Here is a 14,910-nt window from a genome sequence, read left to right as displayed (position 1 = left end):
AACACAATCGGTTTTTTCTTTTATTTTGATTTGCTGTATCAGCTGAGAAAAATTATCTATTGTAAATGCGTCGAGCGATCGAAATTCACAATAGTCCTATTCTTCAACGAATGAGCATCATAATACCAAATGAAAATTCGTTCGATCAGCACTTTCGACTACAGTCGAAGATCGAATGTTGCTCATAATAAGGGCCATTATTTATATCTACATTTTCCATTTTGATCCCCATTTTTATTTAAATTTAGAATTTTAACTCGATTCGCAAATTTTAATTCGTGTTGATTTTTACTTTGCGATCAGCTATTTTCCTCACTTGCAAATTCTTACAAGTACAAATTTATCCAGTTAAAACTAACAACTACCACTCAAAATGAAATGCCATTTTGCGCTCTCAATTTCCCCTACTTTGCAGGTGTTTTGGATAAATGAACACCGAAGCTTGATAATTTGTAAGAATTGTTGTTGCCGTTCCCATATGACATTGCAATTTGTGTAGTATTTATTTACATTTATTTTACATTAAATTTTTTACATTACATTTTACATTAAATTTTCAAATTTTCTACAGTGTCGAATAGTGTTAGCAATTCTTGCTCCTTTTTCTTGATACGCCCTTTAATATCTGTTATGGATTCAGTTTTCGGCACACCTTTATTTAGTATTTCGTCCATAGAGCTGATGAGTCTGGCAAAAGAGAGATAAATAATAAAATGCAATTCCAATTTCTTCATCAACATAGGGAAACATTACTTCTTTTAAAGTCTCCGTATACATAGAGCGATAATATTTCGTGTCATAAGTATTTATTGAGTTACCCGTAGGCATTGTTCTACAATACTAAATCCTAAAATACTTGGAAAAATTAGTAAGAGAATTCAACTAACAAAGAATAAACCCGGACTGTCATTAAAAAGACAAAAATTTGGTGTGCAATTTTGGGTACTATGGATATTTTATATCTTAGTTTTTTATAATTAATATTATTCAATAACTTTGGATATGTTTCAAGAATACCGAATTAATAAGAAAAACATGGTACAAACATTTTATATTTCACATGGTTTGTAATGGCTTGTCAGTCTCAGAAATCACAATATTACCGAGCCATTAACTGAATGTTTAAAAATATGCAATTTCTCCTCCTTTTGTTTTGTATTGGAAAGGAAACTGAGGTCAGACTTGTCAAAATCACGAAAAATAAAATAATTCAAAACGTTGTCGTTGTTCTAGCGCTACCACCTTTAGTAAATTCGCTTTTACTTATGGTCTAACATTTAATGATAATTTTCCCTTCAGCAAGTTATCGATTCTTATTGATTTTTGTTTATTGTGCACGGTTAAAATATTAGCCCTTGTGAAATACACTCGGAATGAACACAACCCTGTTTTTGTTTTGACTTATTCGCTTTGCGGCGTCGGGAAAAATTTTTTGTGGGTGAAGAACTACGAATGTGATTAAAGGAAACAGTATTGCAAAATTTTTACTACGTAGGTTTACGGTTATAAATGCAATTAAAATAAAGCTATATAAGCGATAAAAAATTGAAGATATTCAATTAGAAATACAGAATTTCTGTGAGTTGTAATTTCTGTAAGGAGCACATCATTGGCAGTCCAGAGATTGTGAAGAATCTCTTAAAAAGGAATATCAAGGCAATAAAAATTAAAATTACTTTTTTGTTCAACAAAGGCGCGGTGGAAAAAGCGCAGTGTTTAATTTTCTGCGCGTTTATGTGTAAATGTTAATTTCGGTGGTAATTATAATTGCGCTTATAAGGAGTTCTTTACAGCGGTTGCGAAGGCGTGGCAGTCTGGATTCAGATTTTGTAATAACTGGACGGACCAGTGAAATTAAAATGAGCGTCAATTACATGGGGCAGCAACAACAAACTGATGTTGACAATGTGGGTTCGTCTATGCTAACTAGTGATGCTCTAAATGGCATTGGTGCAGTTTCCAGTGGCAGTATCATGTAAAGATACAAATAACTCGAAAGGAGTCCGATCAATATAAATAAATTGTCCATATTTCTATTATTTCCTCTTTAGTACTTTTAAACCTGACGACAACCAATGCACTCATGAAATCACAAATAATAATGTGAAAGTTATTTGCAGTCCCGGCACTCATGATCATGGATCTTCAAAAGTGAAATTAAAGAACATTGTGGATTACAAATGGGAGTTAAAAAACTATCCTGGTCATTTAATTGCTGTGCACATGGATGGAAAACACATTGCCTATGTCATTAACGGTATAAAATCTGTGGATTATTCATTAATTTGTAATATACATTTTATATCTTGTAAATATTACAGTTAATAACAAACTATCGCGTGTTGAGGGTATGGTTCGTGTTGTTAAAGCTCAGACGGGACTTCGTGCTTTAATCAAGGGGATGTCGGGGGAAGTTCTCGATCTACAATTTGCACATATTGAAAAGGAGCGTATACTCGGTTCAATTGATATGAATTCTCTTTACATACATAAAATAGATCTTGTTGGTAACAACTTGCTATGCAATCTTATTGTGAAAATAGAAGATCCGTTGTCAAATTATTCTCCCAAATATGACAAGATATCTTGGTGTCCTTTTATTGATGTCCCCGGTGAGGATGATGAAGATAGCGAATTAATTGCGTGGGCGAGAGGTTCAATGTTACAATGTTTCAATATAAATGTTATCGTAACTGAATATGGAAAGAGTGTATATATATACAAACGTATATCCACATAATTTACGATCTACAATTGTTAAACATTTTTAGGCGGGTGTTATACATCCGAATGATATTTCGACAGGCTATTTAAAAGTCTACGATGAACTGTGCACCATAAGCTGGGTAGCTTTATCTCCCGATGGTTCTACTTTGGGTGTCGGCAGTACTGATGGTGTTATACGTTTTTATCAAGTTTACATGCATGACAAGGAACCTCGGTGTTTACATCAATGGAATCCACATAATGGAAAACCTATATCCTCTTTCTTTTTTCTAGACAATTTAACCAAAAATGTATCTGAGTAAGTAATAATTGAAATTCTAACAGGTTTATCTTAAGCTGTGTAAATTATTAATACCTGAAATAAGAAAATAATAGATGTTTAAGACAGAAGCGACTTGAAGAAAAATCAATACAGCTATTGTTGTTGTTGTAGCAGCATAAACATTCCCCATACTTACATGCGGGGAATGCTACTGGAGTGACAGTCCCTGCCCGGATATAAATCCGGGTCGTTTCGGTAACGTAGAACCGACTGTCGTGGAAACGTACAATACATCTATTCTTTTCTATTGCCTTAAACTCAATTAAATATCTAGTGGTAGGTTCAACATCAACTGAAAATATTGAATACCGCCTAAGATTTTTTGCAGATACATAAAATTGTATCAATTCCAACAATAAATGTTAGTGTTAAGAACATCGTAGATAAATGTAACCGATAAATTATTCTTCCACTCCAATAAATGCTACTGTTAAGAGTCTGCAATTTTATAAGTTTGCATCTTGAAGTATAAGGTTTATATATATTAATTGAGTTAAAGGAATATAAAAGATGCTGTATTGATTTTTTTTCAAGCCGCTTCTTTCTTAAAAATCTATTATTTTCTTATTTCAGGTACTAATAAATTTTACTTATTAAGTTTTTATAATTTTTTTGTTTTTGTATATATTGTAGCTAGTCAGTAAGAACTTCGCGACTGTGCTTGAATATTAAAAAGTTTTTTCATTTAAAGTTTGCGAGATGCAGTGGTTGTTGTTGTAGCAGCATAAACATTCCCCCTACCTACATACGGGGAATGCTGCTGGAGTGACAGTCCTTGGCCGGATATAAATCCGGGTCGTTTCGGTAACGCAGAACCGACTGTCGTGGAAACGAGATGCAGTGGTCTTTGCAACGCTCATACCATTGCTAATAGGGTTCTTCAAAACTTCTTGGATATTATTGATCTGAGGGTTATATTTGACGCTAAATTTACTTTTAATGATCATAAAAATTTTATTAATTCGAAGTCGTTATCTGCTTTCGAGTTTTTCCATATACATTTAAGTAACTATTTACGGTTCTCGTTCGTTCTCACTTAGAATAAGCAGTTATCATTTTATAAACTTCGAGTGTGACTCATACTTTATTTGATAGTTTTCATTGGTAAATTAAGATATTTTCACAACATATTCGTGTTATTCTGCAAACCCCGAGTGTTTTGTTAATATAGTTCATAATCTACCTCGTTTTATCTAAACTCGAGAGCCGCCAGAAATATGGCCAACTTGAACTGGCCACTACACGAAATTCAAATTCGTCGAGCAGCAGCGAAATTGATACATCAGTACTAGAAAGAACTTTATTTGGTGTTATAATTTCAAGTTGTTTAGTTGACATCGAATCTTATTTCCATTTAGCGTAAGAGTACTTTGCAAATTTTCACCGCCCGAGAGCCTATAAATATTTTGTTAATGGGCACAAAATTCTGTTTATTGTCTTAATCACTTAAACAAACAACACACTTAACCTATTCGCTTTGCATATAATTGGGATAATTTAATATGAATAGTTTTAAAGTTCACTTTAAAAATAAAAAGATGTATGGAAGCCGCACAATTATGAGAGCCTCAATTACAAAGAGAGAGAGAGTCCCACGTAATCTTGGCACAATTACGTTCTGGATATTGTAGCAGGTTAAACTCCTACCTATCCAGAATCGACCCCTACATACTAAACATATGTCCAGCATGTGAAGGCACCCCGCACGACACTAACCACCTTTTCACATGCCCCAACAAACCCACTCATCTAACACCCCTCCCCTGCTCCCCTCTCACTGCTACAACACCAACAACAAGAACAGCCTCAATTACATGAAATAAAAGGGTGACAAAAACCTAATCAAAGCCTTGGGAAATGGTTTCACTAACGAACAAAACGAAAAATGGACCAAATCTTTAGGTCGCTAGCCGGTAGCATTTGGGGCAAAGGCAAAGAAACGTTGCTGGTGACATTTGGAGGTAGGGATACGCAGTGTACCAAGCTCCAGACCTGTCGAAATACAGCAATCAACAGATTAACATATACAACTAGCACATATGTACATCTAATCTGCAAAACAAAAAATTATAATTTTCTGATTTGAAAATGAAAATATTTCAAAACGTTACTGCGAAATTGTTTATTTTTTATAAGTAAGAAACATATATATGTATATATAATTGGCGCGTACTCCCTTTTTTGGTGTTTGGCCGAGCACCTCCTCCTATTTTGTGGTGTGCGTCTTGATGTTGTTCCACAAATGGAGGGACCTACAGTTTCATGCCAACTCCGAACGGCAGATATTTTTATGAAGAGCTTTTTCATGGCAGAAATACACTCGAGGGATTTGCCATTGCCTGTCGAGGGGCGACGGCTATTAGAAACAACTTTTTCTAAATTTTGGAACCGAACCTACGTTATCTCTGTGAATTCCGGATGGTAGTCACGAACATACTGAACCAAATTTGGCTATGAACAACGATTCTCAATACATTCTTATCTCTGAGCCACTTTGCAAGTCCGTTTTGAGTGAAAATATTTCTTTTATAATAAAATGCACTTAAATAAAAAAATTTCACCTGCTCTGATAATCATATCCTACTCTTTGCAGAACTTATTGGAAATATGCTATCACCGGCGCCGCTGATAATACTGAATTCAAAGTATGGGACTGCAGTACTTGGGAATGCCTGCAATCACTCTGCATTACCACAGCAACAGAAGAAAAAAAACCGCTGCGTTTTATTGCTGAAATCGATCGAACATCCTCGTATTTCGTTATATCAAGTTTAGATACACGCACATGTTATATCATGCAAATTGTAAATAACAGCAACAATACATCACTAACGAAAGGTTCTGATAATGAGAGTAACAACAATTTGGCGAATATCAGCATTAGTAGCAATAGTAGTATTGGCAGTTCCAAGTCTCTTTCGAAAAATTCACCTTCGCTCGTATATATAAAAAGCATTTCAGAGTTCCCACTTAGCTCCGGGATTCTATCATTTTCAATAGTCGATGCTGCAGTGCGGCGTTATAAATGTGGCAACGATAATTATCTATGCGATGAGTTTGATGACTATGATGAGGAAACTAATTCCACATACTGCGTAGTGGTGCGAATGTTTATCGTGCAATCGAAGAGTATGCAGGAGTGCCGCATACTATATCAACCATCTGTTACGGAAAATACAGACGTGCGAAGCACATTGTCTGATGAGAGCGGAGAAGTAATTGCTTCTAAAGATTCATCCTTACTAGATAGCGTAGGAAGCTGCATTGGAAGTGGTGGGAGTGATATTATCAAGGGTGGTGTTATTGCAATTGCAAACAGTTTGAACTCGAATAAATTATCATATTCACATATTAAATCGGAAGACGTAAATGAGGAACGCGTAAAACAAGAAAAAAACAGTAAAAGCAATTCTTTGGAATCATTACTCGGTATTGCGACGGCCCCATCTGTTAGTGTCGCTAATCAAGTGACCGTGCAAACAGCAACCATTTCTTCTTCAGTTGTCACAGTGGCAGCTACGGCATCCGCTATACCAGCAGCGGTGTCCGCTGAACTAAATGATGTTCGATCGCGCACTGCTTCTCCCCAAACAAGCAATAAAAGCTTCACACAAGTAAATCTTATGACACCGGATGCATTTAGCTCCACATTAAGTGGTAAGATATTTAGTTTTTTATAAAGTTTTGTAATTCTCTTTAATACTAAGGGCTGTACAGTTTAAATAGTTTTAATTTAATTGCAGATAAAAACACGAATGACTGTGTCAGTTCAGATGTGTTAAACACAATTTTAATGTTGGCCAGTGTAGCGGGACAAACATCGGCACCAAAAACAGAAACTATAAATATTTTGAATTTGGTAAATAATAAAATAATTGAAGATCAGGAACATCAAAAATTGCAATTGAAACAGTCTTTAGACCCGCAGAAGAAATTTATCGGTAATTCGAATTATTTTCTTGAGAATATATGCAAGTACACATATTTGAACCCTGTAATTTCCAATTTGGTAGCTATTGGAAACAATGTCGGCCGTAATTTGGACAATCTGGCTAGTGGTGGATCAAGCCCCAGTCGGGAAGTACAGGAAATCATGTCACTACAAGAGCATGACAGTGGCGATGATGAGTTACTCGACAAAACTGCTACTAATATCAAGGCTAAGGTGGACAATTCACCAGCAGCCCAAATGGATGAACAAGGTTTAAATTCAATGAGACATTTTGTGTTCAAAGTGCTGTAATAACTATTTCTTGTAAGTAGGATTGGATGTGTCTGCTTCCACATGCCATTCCACCAGCAGCATCCCGAATTGGTCAAAAGTCCCGGAGATGCACAAATCTGCTACCAAACATTCAACTGAGCTTCAGAATGCGGCAAATTTAATTTCGCAAGCAGTAAGCGCTTCTTCGGGGAATAATCTCAATAACAGTCATGTTGCTCCAAATCTTATAAGTACTAACAGCAGCAGTAATGGGAATCTTCAAGGTATGGAAGGTAGCAGCAACACGAAGTTCTCGGAATTAAATGGGAAAATAAGTCAATTAATTGGTAGGTTTTAATAACTAACTCGTTTTCATGGTCTAAATATCAATTGTTTGCTTAATAGATCTAGTAAAGGCGCAATCAATGCAAATTAACAATCTTCAAGCAGAAGTGGCCAGTATGAAGAAAGCAAATCCAATGGCATCTACAAAGAGCATGTCTGAATTCTCATTTAAATTAGAAATGCAGTTGTCAAAGCTGCTGGAACAGTATCTTAAACGTTACGAAAATGAGCACAAGGAGAAACTAGCAGCTTTTATGGCCGGACGGTATTTCGAATCAATTAATTAAAACCCAAACTTTATTCCAATAATATTATTTTCATCAATAGGGATCAGCAAAATAGAGAATTACGGGAAAGTTTAATTCAAATTCTGAATCAATATATTTTAACACATCTTGGGGAAGTCGTATCCAAGGTGATAAATATGGAAATTCAGCGTCAATTAGCACCAATGCTGTCAGCGAAAATTGAACACTTGCAACAACAAATACAATTAGATGTCGCTCAGAAACTAACAGCTTTTGACCTTATGCTTAAGGAAAATATTTCACAAGTTTGCAAGAGCAAGGTATAATATCACAGTAGAATACTTCGATTTGCAAATACTTTACATCTAAATTTGCTTCTAGAACATAATTGACACTTTTGGAAAATCCGTTTTGGTTGGGGTTCAAGGTAGTCTGCAGGCAGCATTTATTGAATCGATGTCTAGCACTTTGATACCGGCTTACGAGAAGTCATCACAAAATATGTTTAAACAACTACATGACGCTTTTTCTGTTGGAATCAAAGAATGTATGTGGGATATATTAAATATCGTTATTATGATTTTTTAATATGTTAAATGTATCGTTTCATTTGAAACAGTTATGCAACAGTTCGATAATTATCTGCAACATTTGCAACCTATGCAAGACTCCACAGAAGAGGTTCTTAATAAGTTCTCCGGCTTTCGTCAACATTTGGACTCAATACTAATTAAGCATCGGAATTCGGTGACAGAAACAATGCTTGAGACACGTAAAGACGTGAAAAGCCTAGAGATTCTACTTTCGCGACAAATTCAAGAAACTCTTCGGACTGAGGTAACTGATTTGATTCAGTGACAATGTAAGAATATAACACACGTTTATGATCTTTAAAGATGCGAAGGTGTTTTGAGAATCAAACTGTTGCGTTACGCTCCCAAACCAACACTCCGGCTCCCATGTTTGACATGAAAGACACTATAAAATTACTACTCCATCAAAACCAAATCAACAAAGCATTTCATCAGGCTTTGTTGGCCAATGATTTAAATTTGGTGGAGTTTACCTTAAAGAATGCCGACCATGCTACGGTCTTCACACCCGATTGCTGCTTGGAGCAGAAAGTGTTATTATCGCTGATTCAACAAATCTCGGCCGACATGAGTAATCACAATGAAGTAAAACAAAAGTAGGTTTAAACTTTTTTGTTACAGATTTAAAAGAAATTATTTGCTGTTTTTTAATTATTAAGCTACTTAGCCGATGCTCTACTAGCTATTAACCCGATGGATCCCATTACGCGTGAACATGCACCAAAAGTACTGCAAGAACTATTTCGTAATTGCAAAATGTTTTTGGTAAACCATTCCAACAGCCCGCAGTGTAGCAATGTACGTATGTTAATGAAGGCCGTTCAAACATATATGGACCAATTTTAATATATGATTGGAAAGAGCGTAAAAATATTATATTAATGCTAGTAACTAAAAGAGAGAGAGAGAGTATTGGTTCTGCACTGTTTTAGTGTAGGTTGACTAAATCTTGACTAAATAAATATACAAAAAATAAGTGGAGGAGGAACTCAAACTGCCTTGGCTGAATGCTTAATTCCGACTATAAATCAGTCCGTCCAACGATGATCATTGATTTTCTAAATCCTTAGTCAATTAGTTGGTACCCTCAAGGAGAAGTTTTATGATTTTTGCCTGAAGGAATTTATTTTTGTAATTTCGTGGCAAGGAATTTTACTTTGTAATTAGAACAAATTACTAAAAAAGAATCGTTAATTCATTGAACGCAAAAAATGGATGTTTTATTCATTGGACAAGCGGCCAACTTATACTTTACCGATCCTTTTTATAATAACTTAAAGAAATTGAAGGCATTTTGCAGCTGATAGAAAAAACGTTTGGAAAGGTGAATACACCGTTGGCTTGCGAGATTATTTTCATTTGCATGTCATGTTACGTCACACGACGCCCTGCACTCTTCAACGACCACTTCGAAATGCTGACTTTAATCATCAACCCACATTTCCTTAAAAGAGAATTGCTATAGGATATGGACAATCAAAACCACTGATTTGAACAAATTAGAACCATCTGATATATGGATTTTGCACAGAATCCCAAAAATAAAATGGACAAACAGAGAATGACAAATGCGAACGTACTGCAAAGAATTCGGTAAAACCGAGAATTGTACATAAACAATAAAAGACGAAAAGCTGCATCCTTCTTGAAAAATCTTAGGTTGGCTAACTCGTCTAAACATTTATGTAGCTGACGGTAATACTATTTTTTGGTAAATTTTTTTCATTAACTTCATTGGCAGTAAACACAAATGAACGGTCAAATCCTTTTTCGAAGAAGCAGCGCCAAAGATGACCCTTAACTGGACGTTTAACAGTTCGTTGAAGTTGTCGATTATCAGCAGAACACCAGGGCCGACGTATGCAACTATTCGCTCAAAAGAAAGATTTTAACACTGCTTCCAATCGTTTTTCATGCGCGGAACTCATTTTCTAAAAACAATGTACGCCTTCTAAATTTCTCACAAAACTAACAAATTGCACAACGCGTATTGCGAAAAAGATGCACCAATTCAGCAGTATTTCAATTTTTTTATTTAGGAACTCTAAGTTGGGTTTTGGTTATAGAACATAAATAGTCAAAGCTAAGCACTAAACATAGATGGATAGCGAAAGCAAGGATAACCACGAGCACAGTGGGGGGACCATTTGCAGAAGTACCTCCCTGCGTGTAACTGGCGGAAGCTCGGAAAAGTCCAAAGCAATTGGCGCAGTTTTTTTTGGCCTCGGCTCAAACTGACAAACGCCAGAAGTATAAAAGAAGAAGTGTGTACGATATAGTCATACAGCGAATCTAACCATAGTCCCAACTCACGGAGATATCACATTCACGAGATATCTAAAACTAATGTGGTTTTACAATCAGTTATTTTTAAGGGGGTAGTATGGTATTTTTTTTTTTTCATTTTTTTTTTTTTTTTTTTTTAAATTATTCTATAACATCTTAAGATTATTGTGTGAAAGTTTGAAGTGCATTAGAGTAAAATTGACAAAGACACAAAGGATTAAGTATCTACCTCTCCAACCGGATTTCACAATCTTCACAAATCTTTAAACGCGTTTTTCTCACACTTGCCTTTTTTACGGTCGGTGTCCACTGTAGATTCATATCTACTGCACCGATTCTTTTCAAATTTGGTTTTTTTGTTTCTTTACTTTATTCACGAGGTAATGACGTCGAGTTTTTTTTTTTTAATTTTGTCATATTTTAAAACAACAAAGTTTTCAAGTTTTTTTTATGAAAAATCGGTGTTTTGACTTCAAAGCGCTTTAAAAATTAAAAAAAAAAAAAAAAAAAAAAAATTCGACGTTGTTACCTGCGAAAAATTATTAGCTGATGAAATCAATTTGGTTTTTTGATTTTAGTTGATCCAATAATGAGTTCTGAGGGACACCGCAATAAAACTTTTTTATGAGACGTCCGCGAAGATTCGCTGCCACCAACTCATTTCTTCATAAAAATCAATGAAAATTTCACACAATATTCTTTAAATATGACTTTATAATGAAGTAATTTTAAAATTTTGAATAAATCAACTGTGTCGACAAAAAAAATTTCGAAAAATATGCTTGTTTTACACCGAATTAACCATACTACCCCCTTAAATTAATTTGTGCTCCCAAAGACTGAAGCATTATTCAGTTCTTCAGACAGTATACAGACAGACCATTAACGACATCCATCGGGAGATCCTTACCACCTTCCTAAGCTCCCGACCCCCGAATGCCGTTATCGGAGTCCAACCACCACACATCGCAGATGAAGAGCTCCAGCTTCCCCGAGAGTCCGCGTAATCTTGGCACAATTACGTTCTGGATACTGTAGCAGGTTAAACTCCTACCTATCCAGAATCGACCCCGACATACTAAACAAATGTCCAGCATGTGAAGGCACCCCGTACGACACTAACCACCTTTTCACATGCCCCAACAAACCCACTCATCTAACACCCCTCTCCCTCTGGACCCAACCCGTCGAAACAGCCAGTTTCCTGGGCCTACCGTTAGATGAGCTAGACGAAGACGACCGGTAATTACACTACACTGACAGGGCGAAGATACTGCTACAACAATAACAACAACATTCAGTTCTTCCATAGGCCTGAGTATTCGCTTGCAATATTTCATATGTACGAGTATTTGGTTTAGTTTAAAAAAAATTTAAAGAATGTCGCTTTGATGCCTGAACTACCAGTTCATCCTCTAATAAGCGAAAGATAATAATAATTTATATTCGTTCTCCGAACTCCCACATCGGCAGCAAACCCGCAAATAGAAGTTTCCCCGAAGTATTTTATGCTGTTGCAAGAAAAAAAACAAAGTTACATTTTATTTTCTGGAATCTGATAACTTCGTTGGCTTTTTAAGTGCTTTTTGAACTAAAATTTCTATGAACAATAATTTCCTCCACTCACTTCTTATCCACTTCAATGTTTAGTTTCGGTTTGCGTGAACGTCTGGTGACCGCAGACTTCTCAAGGAATTCCTTTAAATCGGTCAAATGCGCTTCCTGCTTCTCTGAGTGGCCCTCGAATTTTCTTTGCGCCTTCAGCAGCAATTTCTTGCGTGCCTCAGTGCGCTGCTGCTCGATATCTGCCATGACGCTTGCCGTTGGGTGTAACAATTTAATATCGCCAATGATTAGATCGTGATTGAGTATTTCCGGTTCGTTTGTCTGTATGCCAATATCTGCATGATTTAGCTGTTCCATATGCTCGGTTTTTTTGCTGGGGCCTTCGGCAAGTTTTGCCACTATTGCAGCTGCTTCCCTCTTTTGCCATTGACGCGCGGTGGCACGCGCCGCAGTATTGCTCGGTATGCCTCGGATCACTTTACGGCCATCACCGTGTGCTGTTATGGTCGATGCTTGCGCCTTTATGAGGCCCGACTGAATTTGGCTGCTGTGCACTCGTCCGGATGCGGTTGCCGATAGTGGAGTTGGCTTGCGTTCGGTGAATCTCGATCGCATTTGTGGTCTACTAAGTGAGCCAACGATTCTAGTTTCGCCAGCTATTGAATTTACGCGACTCGCAGATCGCTGTGCCAATGCTGTTGTGGTCGTGGTTGTGGTTATGGCTGATGTTGGCCTATGCGTCATAGAATTTCGGACAATAATATTTTTCGTTTTACTGCTGCTCGCAAACATTTTTCGAATTTGGAATTTTCTCGTTTTAAAAGCGATTGAAACTCACACGATAATTAAATAATTTTCAAAAATTAAAGAAACAAACAATTGCTTTGGAGTTTAAAGAAAAACTTAATGACTTATTTTCAACTGAAGTGAAAAAATGTAAACTGAAAGAAAACACAGAGAATAGATTTGGAATTGAGTTTCACGGAGATTTTTGGGGGGAAAAATCGGTCCAATCAACTACAAATGAAAGCCAAAATGAAGTGGAAAAAAATTCCACACGGAATTCCGGATAAGGCTGATTATTTCAGAAGATTATTCGGAAAGAGTCATGAGAAAAACTACTCTAACGTCAGTTGGGCATCCAAATATGAGTGAATATATTGGAGCACGTGGGTAATTTTAGAACAAATAAAGGGTTATCAGATTGAAGGTACTTTTCCAATGGGGGGTGTTTGACAGATCACGCGTGACTACTGTCAAATATTTTTTTTCAGTATTCATTGACATTTCATCATGGAAGGACTTACGCTTCAACACCGTTTGCAAATCGTACAATTGTATTACCATAGGAGCACAATGTCTTTGACAACCACTAGTGAAATTTTCCAAGGAATCTTTTTGTGAACATATTAAACCTTTAATACTCATTTTAAGAGGGTTTTTGAACAATTTTTGAAAAAATGGGTTAAATAGTCACATAACAGTGGGATTCAACGGGTTAAAATGTTCTACAAAAAAATTTCTCATTGAATTTTACTAAAAGTCTTCTAAGACGAAATTTAAGAGAAATCAATATTTGTACTGGATTTACTATATTATTTAATATGGCATTTAGTACAAGGTAAAAAAAAGTGTGACCCGGTAGACCAAAACCCAGTTGGGGTTTTACTATTCTACATTTGCAATTGGTTTGGGCCCGAAAATTGCTGTCGCACAGTGTTACCGGCTCATAATTCTTCAAATACGAGACCGGCTTCAATGTAGTGACAAAAAAAAAGAGAAAACAAAAAAACATTAAGACACTTAGAAACGCGCCAATGAGCTTAAAATTTTCTTAAAATTACCAAAATTGTGTGAGTCAAAGATTTATGTATGAATTATAAATGAATTTGAAAAAAAATGTTAATGGAGTTATAATATTATATTTGGAATATTCCAAGTAACGGAGAGATGTATATCTGAAGTGCATTACTGCATCGCGGGTTTGTAAATTTTTGTCAGAATTTTATTAAGCAAAAAAATAAAAAATATGTGAAAAAATATTTAGAAATGAATGAAAGGGTTCAGTTGCCATCAACAGGCAGTCGTTCAATTTAGGTGCAGAAATTTTTTAAAATGCGAAATGGGTATTCGCATATAAATTTTTGTTTTTTTCATACTTCCTTATTATTCTTTCTTATTCTTGAACTATTGAACTAATTTAAAAATAAATTATTTTATTTTTTACTTTTATTTTTAAAAGCTTACATGATAATAAAATTATTAGCAAACTCACAAAAACGCAGCGCTAGGAGCAGAGGCTTTCGGCTTTTTAAAAAGAAGTTTTATTGATTACACAAGGGCCAAAAAAAGTGCTAAATCAGGTTACGAAAATGGTAATCTGGTCACATTGAACACCAATTTGTCTAGTGTGACGTCACCAAAATCAGCTGCTATTGTCAAAGTCGTTGCAAGCAAAGTAACGATACCACGACAGGCGCCACCTATTATTCTTCGCTTCGTGTCAAATGCCTATTGATTATATGAAAAGTTGCTCGAAAAGTCGAGAACTAGCACACCATTGTTCCAGGGCGTCAATGCCATTTTGAAGCTCAGGTGCGTCATTTGGTTTAAAAATAA

The 14,910-nt window shown here is 35.8% G+C and overlaps 2 protein-coding genes across 5 annotated transcripts; one reads left to right on the top strand and one right to left on the bottom strand.

Moving 5' to 3' along the window:
• Positions 1–528: 528 nt before the first annotated feature.
• Positions 529–13,212, bottom strand: LOC129245667 (uncharacterized). Its single transcript, XM_054883986.1, has 2 exons — positions 12,353–13,212; positions 529–687 (listed from the first exon to the last, which is right to left on the bottom strand). The coding sequence occupies exons 1-2, from the start codon at positions 13,081–13,083 to the stop codon at positions 549–551; spliced, it is 870 nt and encodes a 289-aa protein (XP_054739961.1). The 5' UTR covers positions 13,084–13,212; the 3' UTR covers positions 529–548.
• On the top strand, positions 1,405–9,663 carry LOC129245666 (enhancer of mRNA-decapping protein 4 homolog). 4 transcript variants are annotated; one of them, XM_054883985.1, is made up of 15 exons: positions 1,405–1,491; positions 1,794–1,975; positions 2,052–2,257; positions 2,322–2,710; positions 2,772–3,025; positions 5,643–6,706; positions 6,793–6,990; positions 7,063–7,251; positions 7,313–7,600; positions 7,659–7,863; positions 7,926–8,166; positions 8,228–8,393; positions 8,466–8,683; positions 8,743–9,035; positions 9,099–9,663. In XM_054883985.1, exons 2-15 carry the CDS (start codon positions 1,860–1,862, stop codon positions 9,283–9,285), a joined length of 4,014 nt encoding a protein of 1,337 aa, XP_054739960.1. In that variant the 5' UTR covers positions 1,405–1,491; positions 1,794–1,859; the 3' UTR covers positions 9,286–9,663. The 4 variants fall into 4 exon arrangements, with proteins under 4 accessions (XP_054739960.1, XP_054739958.1, XP_054739957.1 ...); XM_054883983.1 differs by having other exon boundaries at positions 1,414–1,656; XM_054883982.1 differs by having other exon boundaries at positions 1,414–1,738.
• Positions 13,213–14,910: the final 1,698 nt, after the last annotated feature.

The sequence above is a fragment of the Anastrepha obliqua genome, chromosome 4 (assembly GCF_027943255.1).
Source record: "Anastrepha obliqua isolate idAnaObli1 chromosome 4, idAnaObli1_1.0, whole genome shotgun sequence".
Taxonomy (NCBI): Eukaryota; Metazoa; Arthropoda; class Insecta; order Diptera; family Tephritidae; genus Anastrepha; species Anastrepha obliqua.
This window is presented reverse-complemented; position numbering and strand designations above follow the sequence as displayed.

Bases quoted from the DNA above. Each gene is read 5' to 3' on its own strand.
- LOC129245666 (XM_054883981.1), top strand. From the start codon at position 1,743: ATGTTAATTTCGGTGGTAATTATAATTGCGCTTATAAGGAGTTCTTTA. The intron at 2,711-2,771 runs GTATATATATAC...AAACATTTTTAG, and splicing joins TAACTGAATATGGAAAGAGT to GCGGGTGTTATACATCCGAA. The intron at 6,707-6,792 runs GTAAGATATTTA...ATTTAATTGCAG, and splicing joins ATTTAGCTCCACATTAAGTG to ATAAAAACACGAATGACTGT.
- LOC129245667 (XM_054883986.1), bottom strand. From the start codon at position 13,083: ATGTTTGCGAGCAGCAGTAAAACGAAAAATATTATTGTCCGAAATTCT. The intron at 688-12,352 runs GTGAGTGGAGGA...CTCTTTTGCCAG, and splicing joins AACATTGAAGTGGATAAGAA to ACTCATCAGCTCTATGGACG.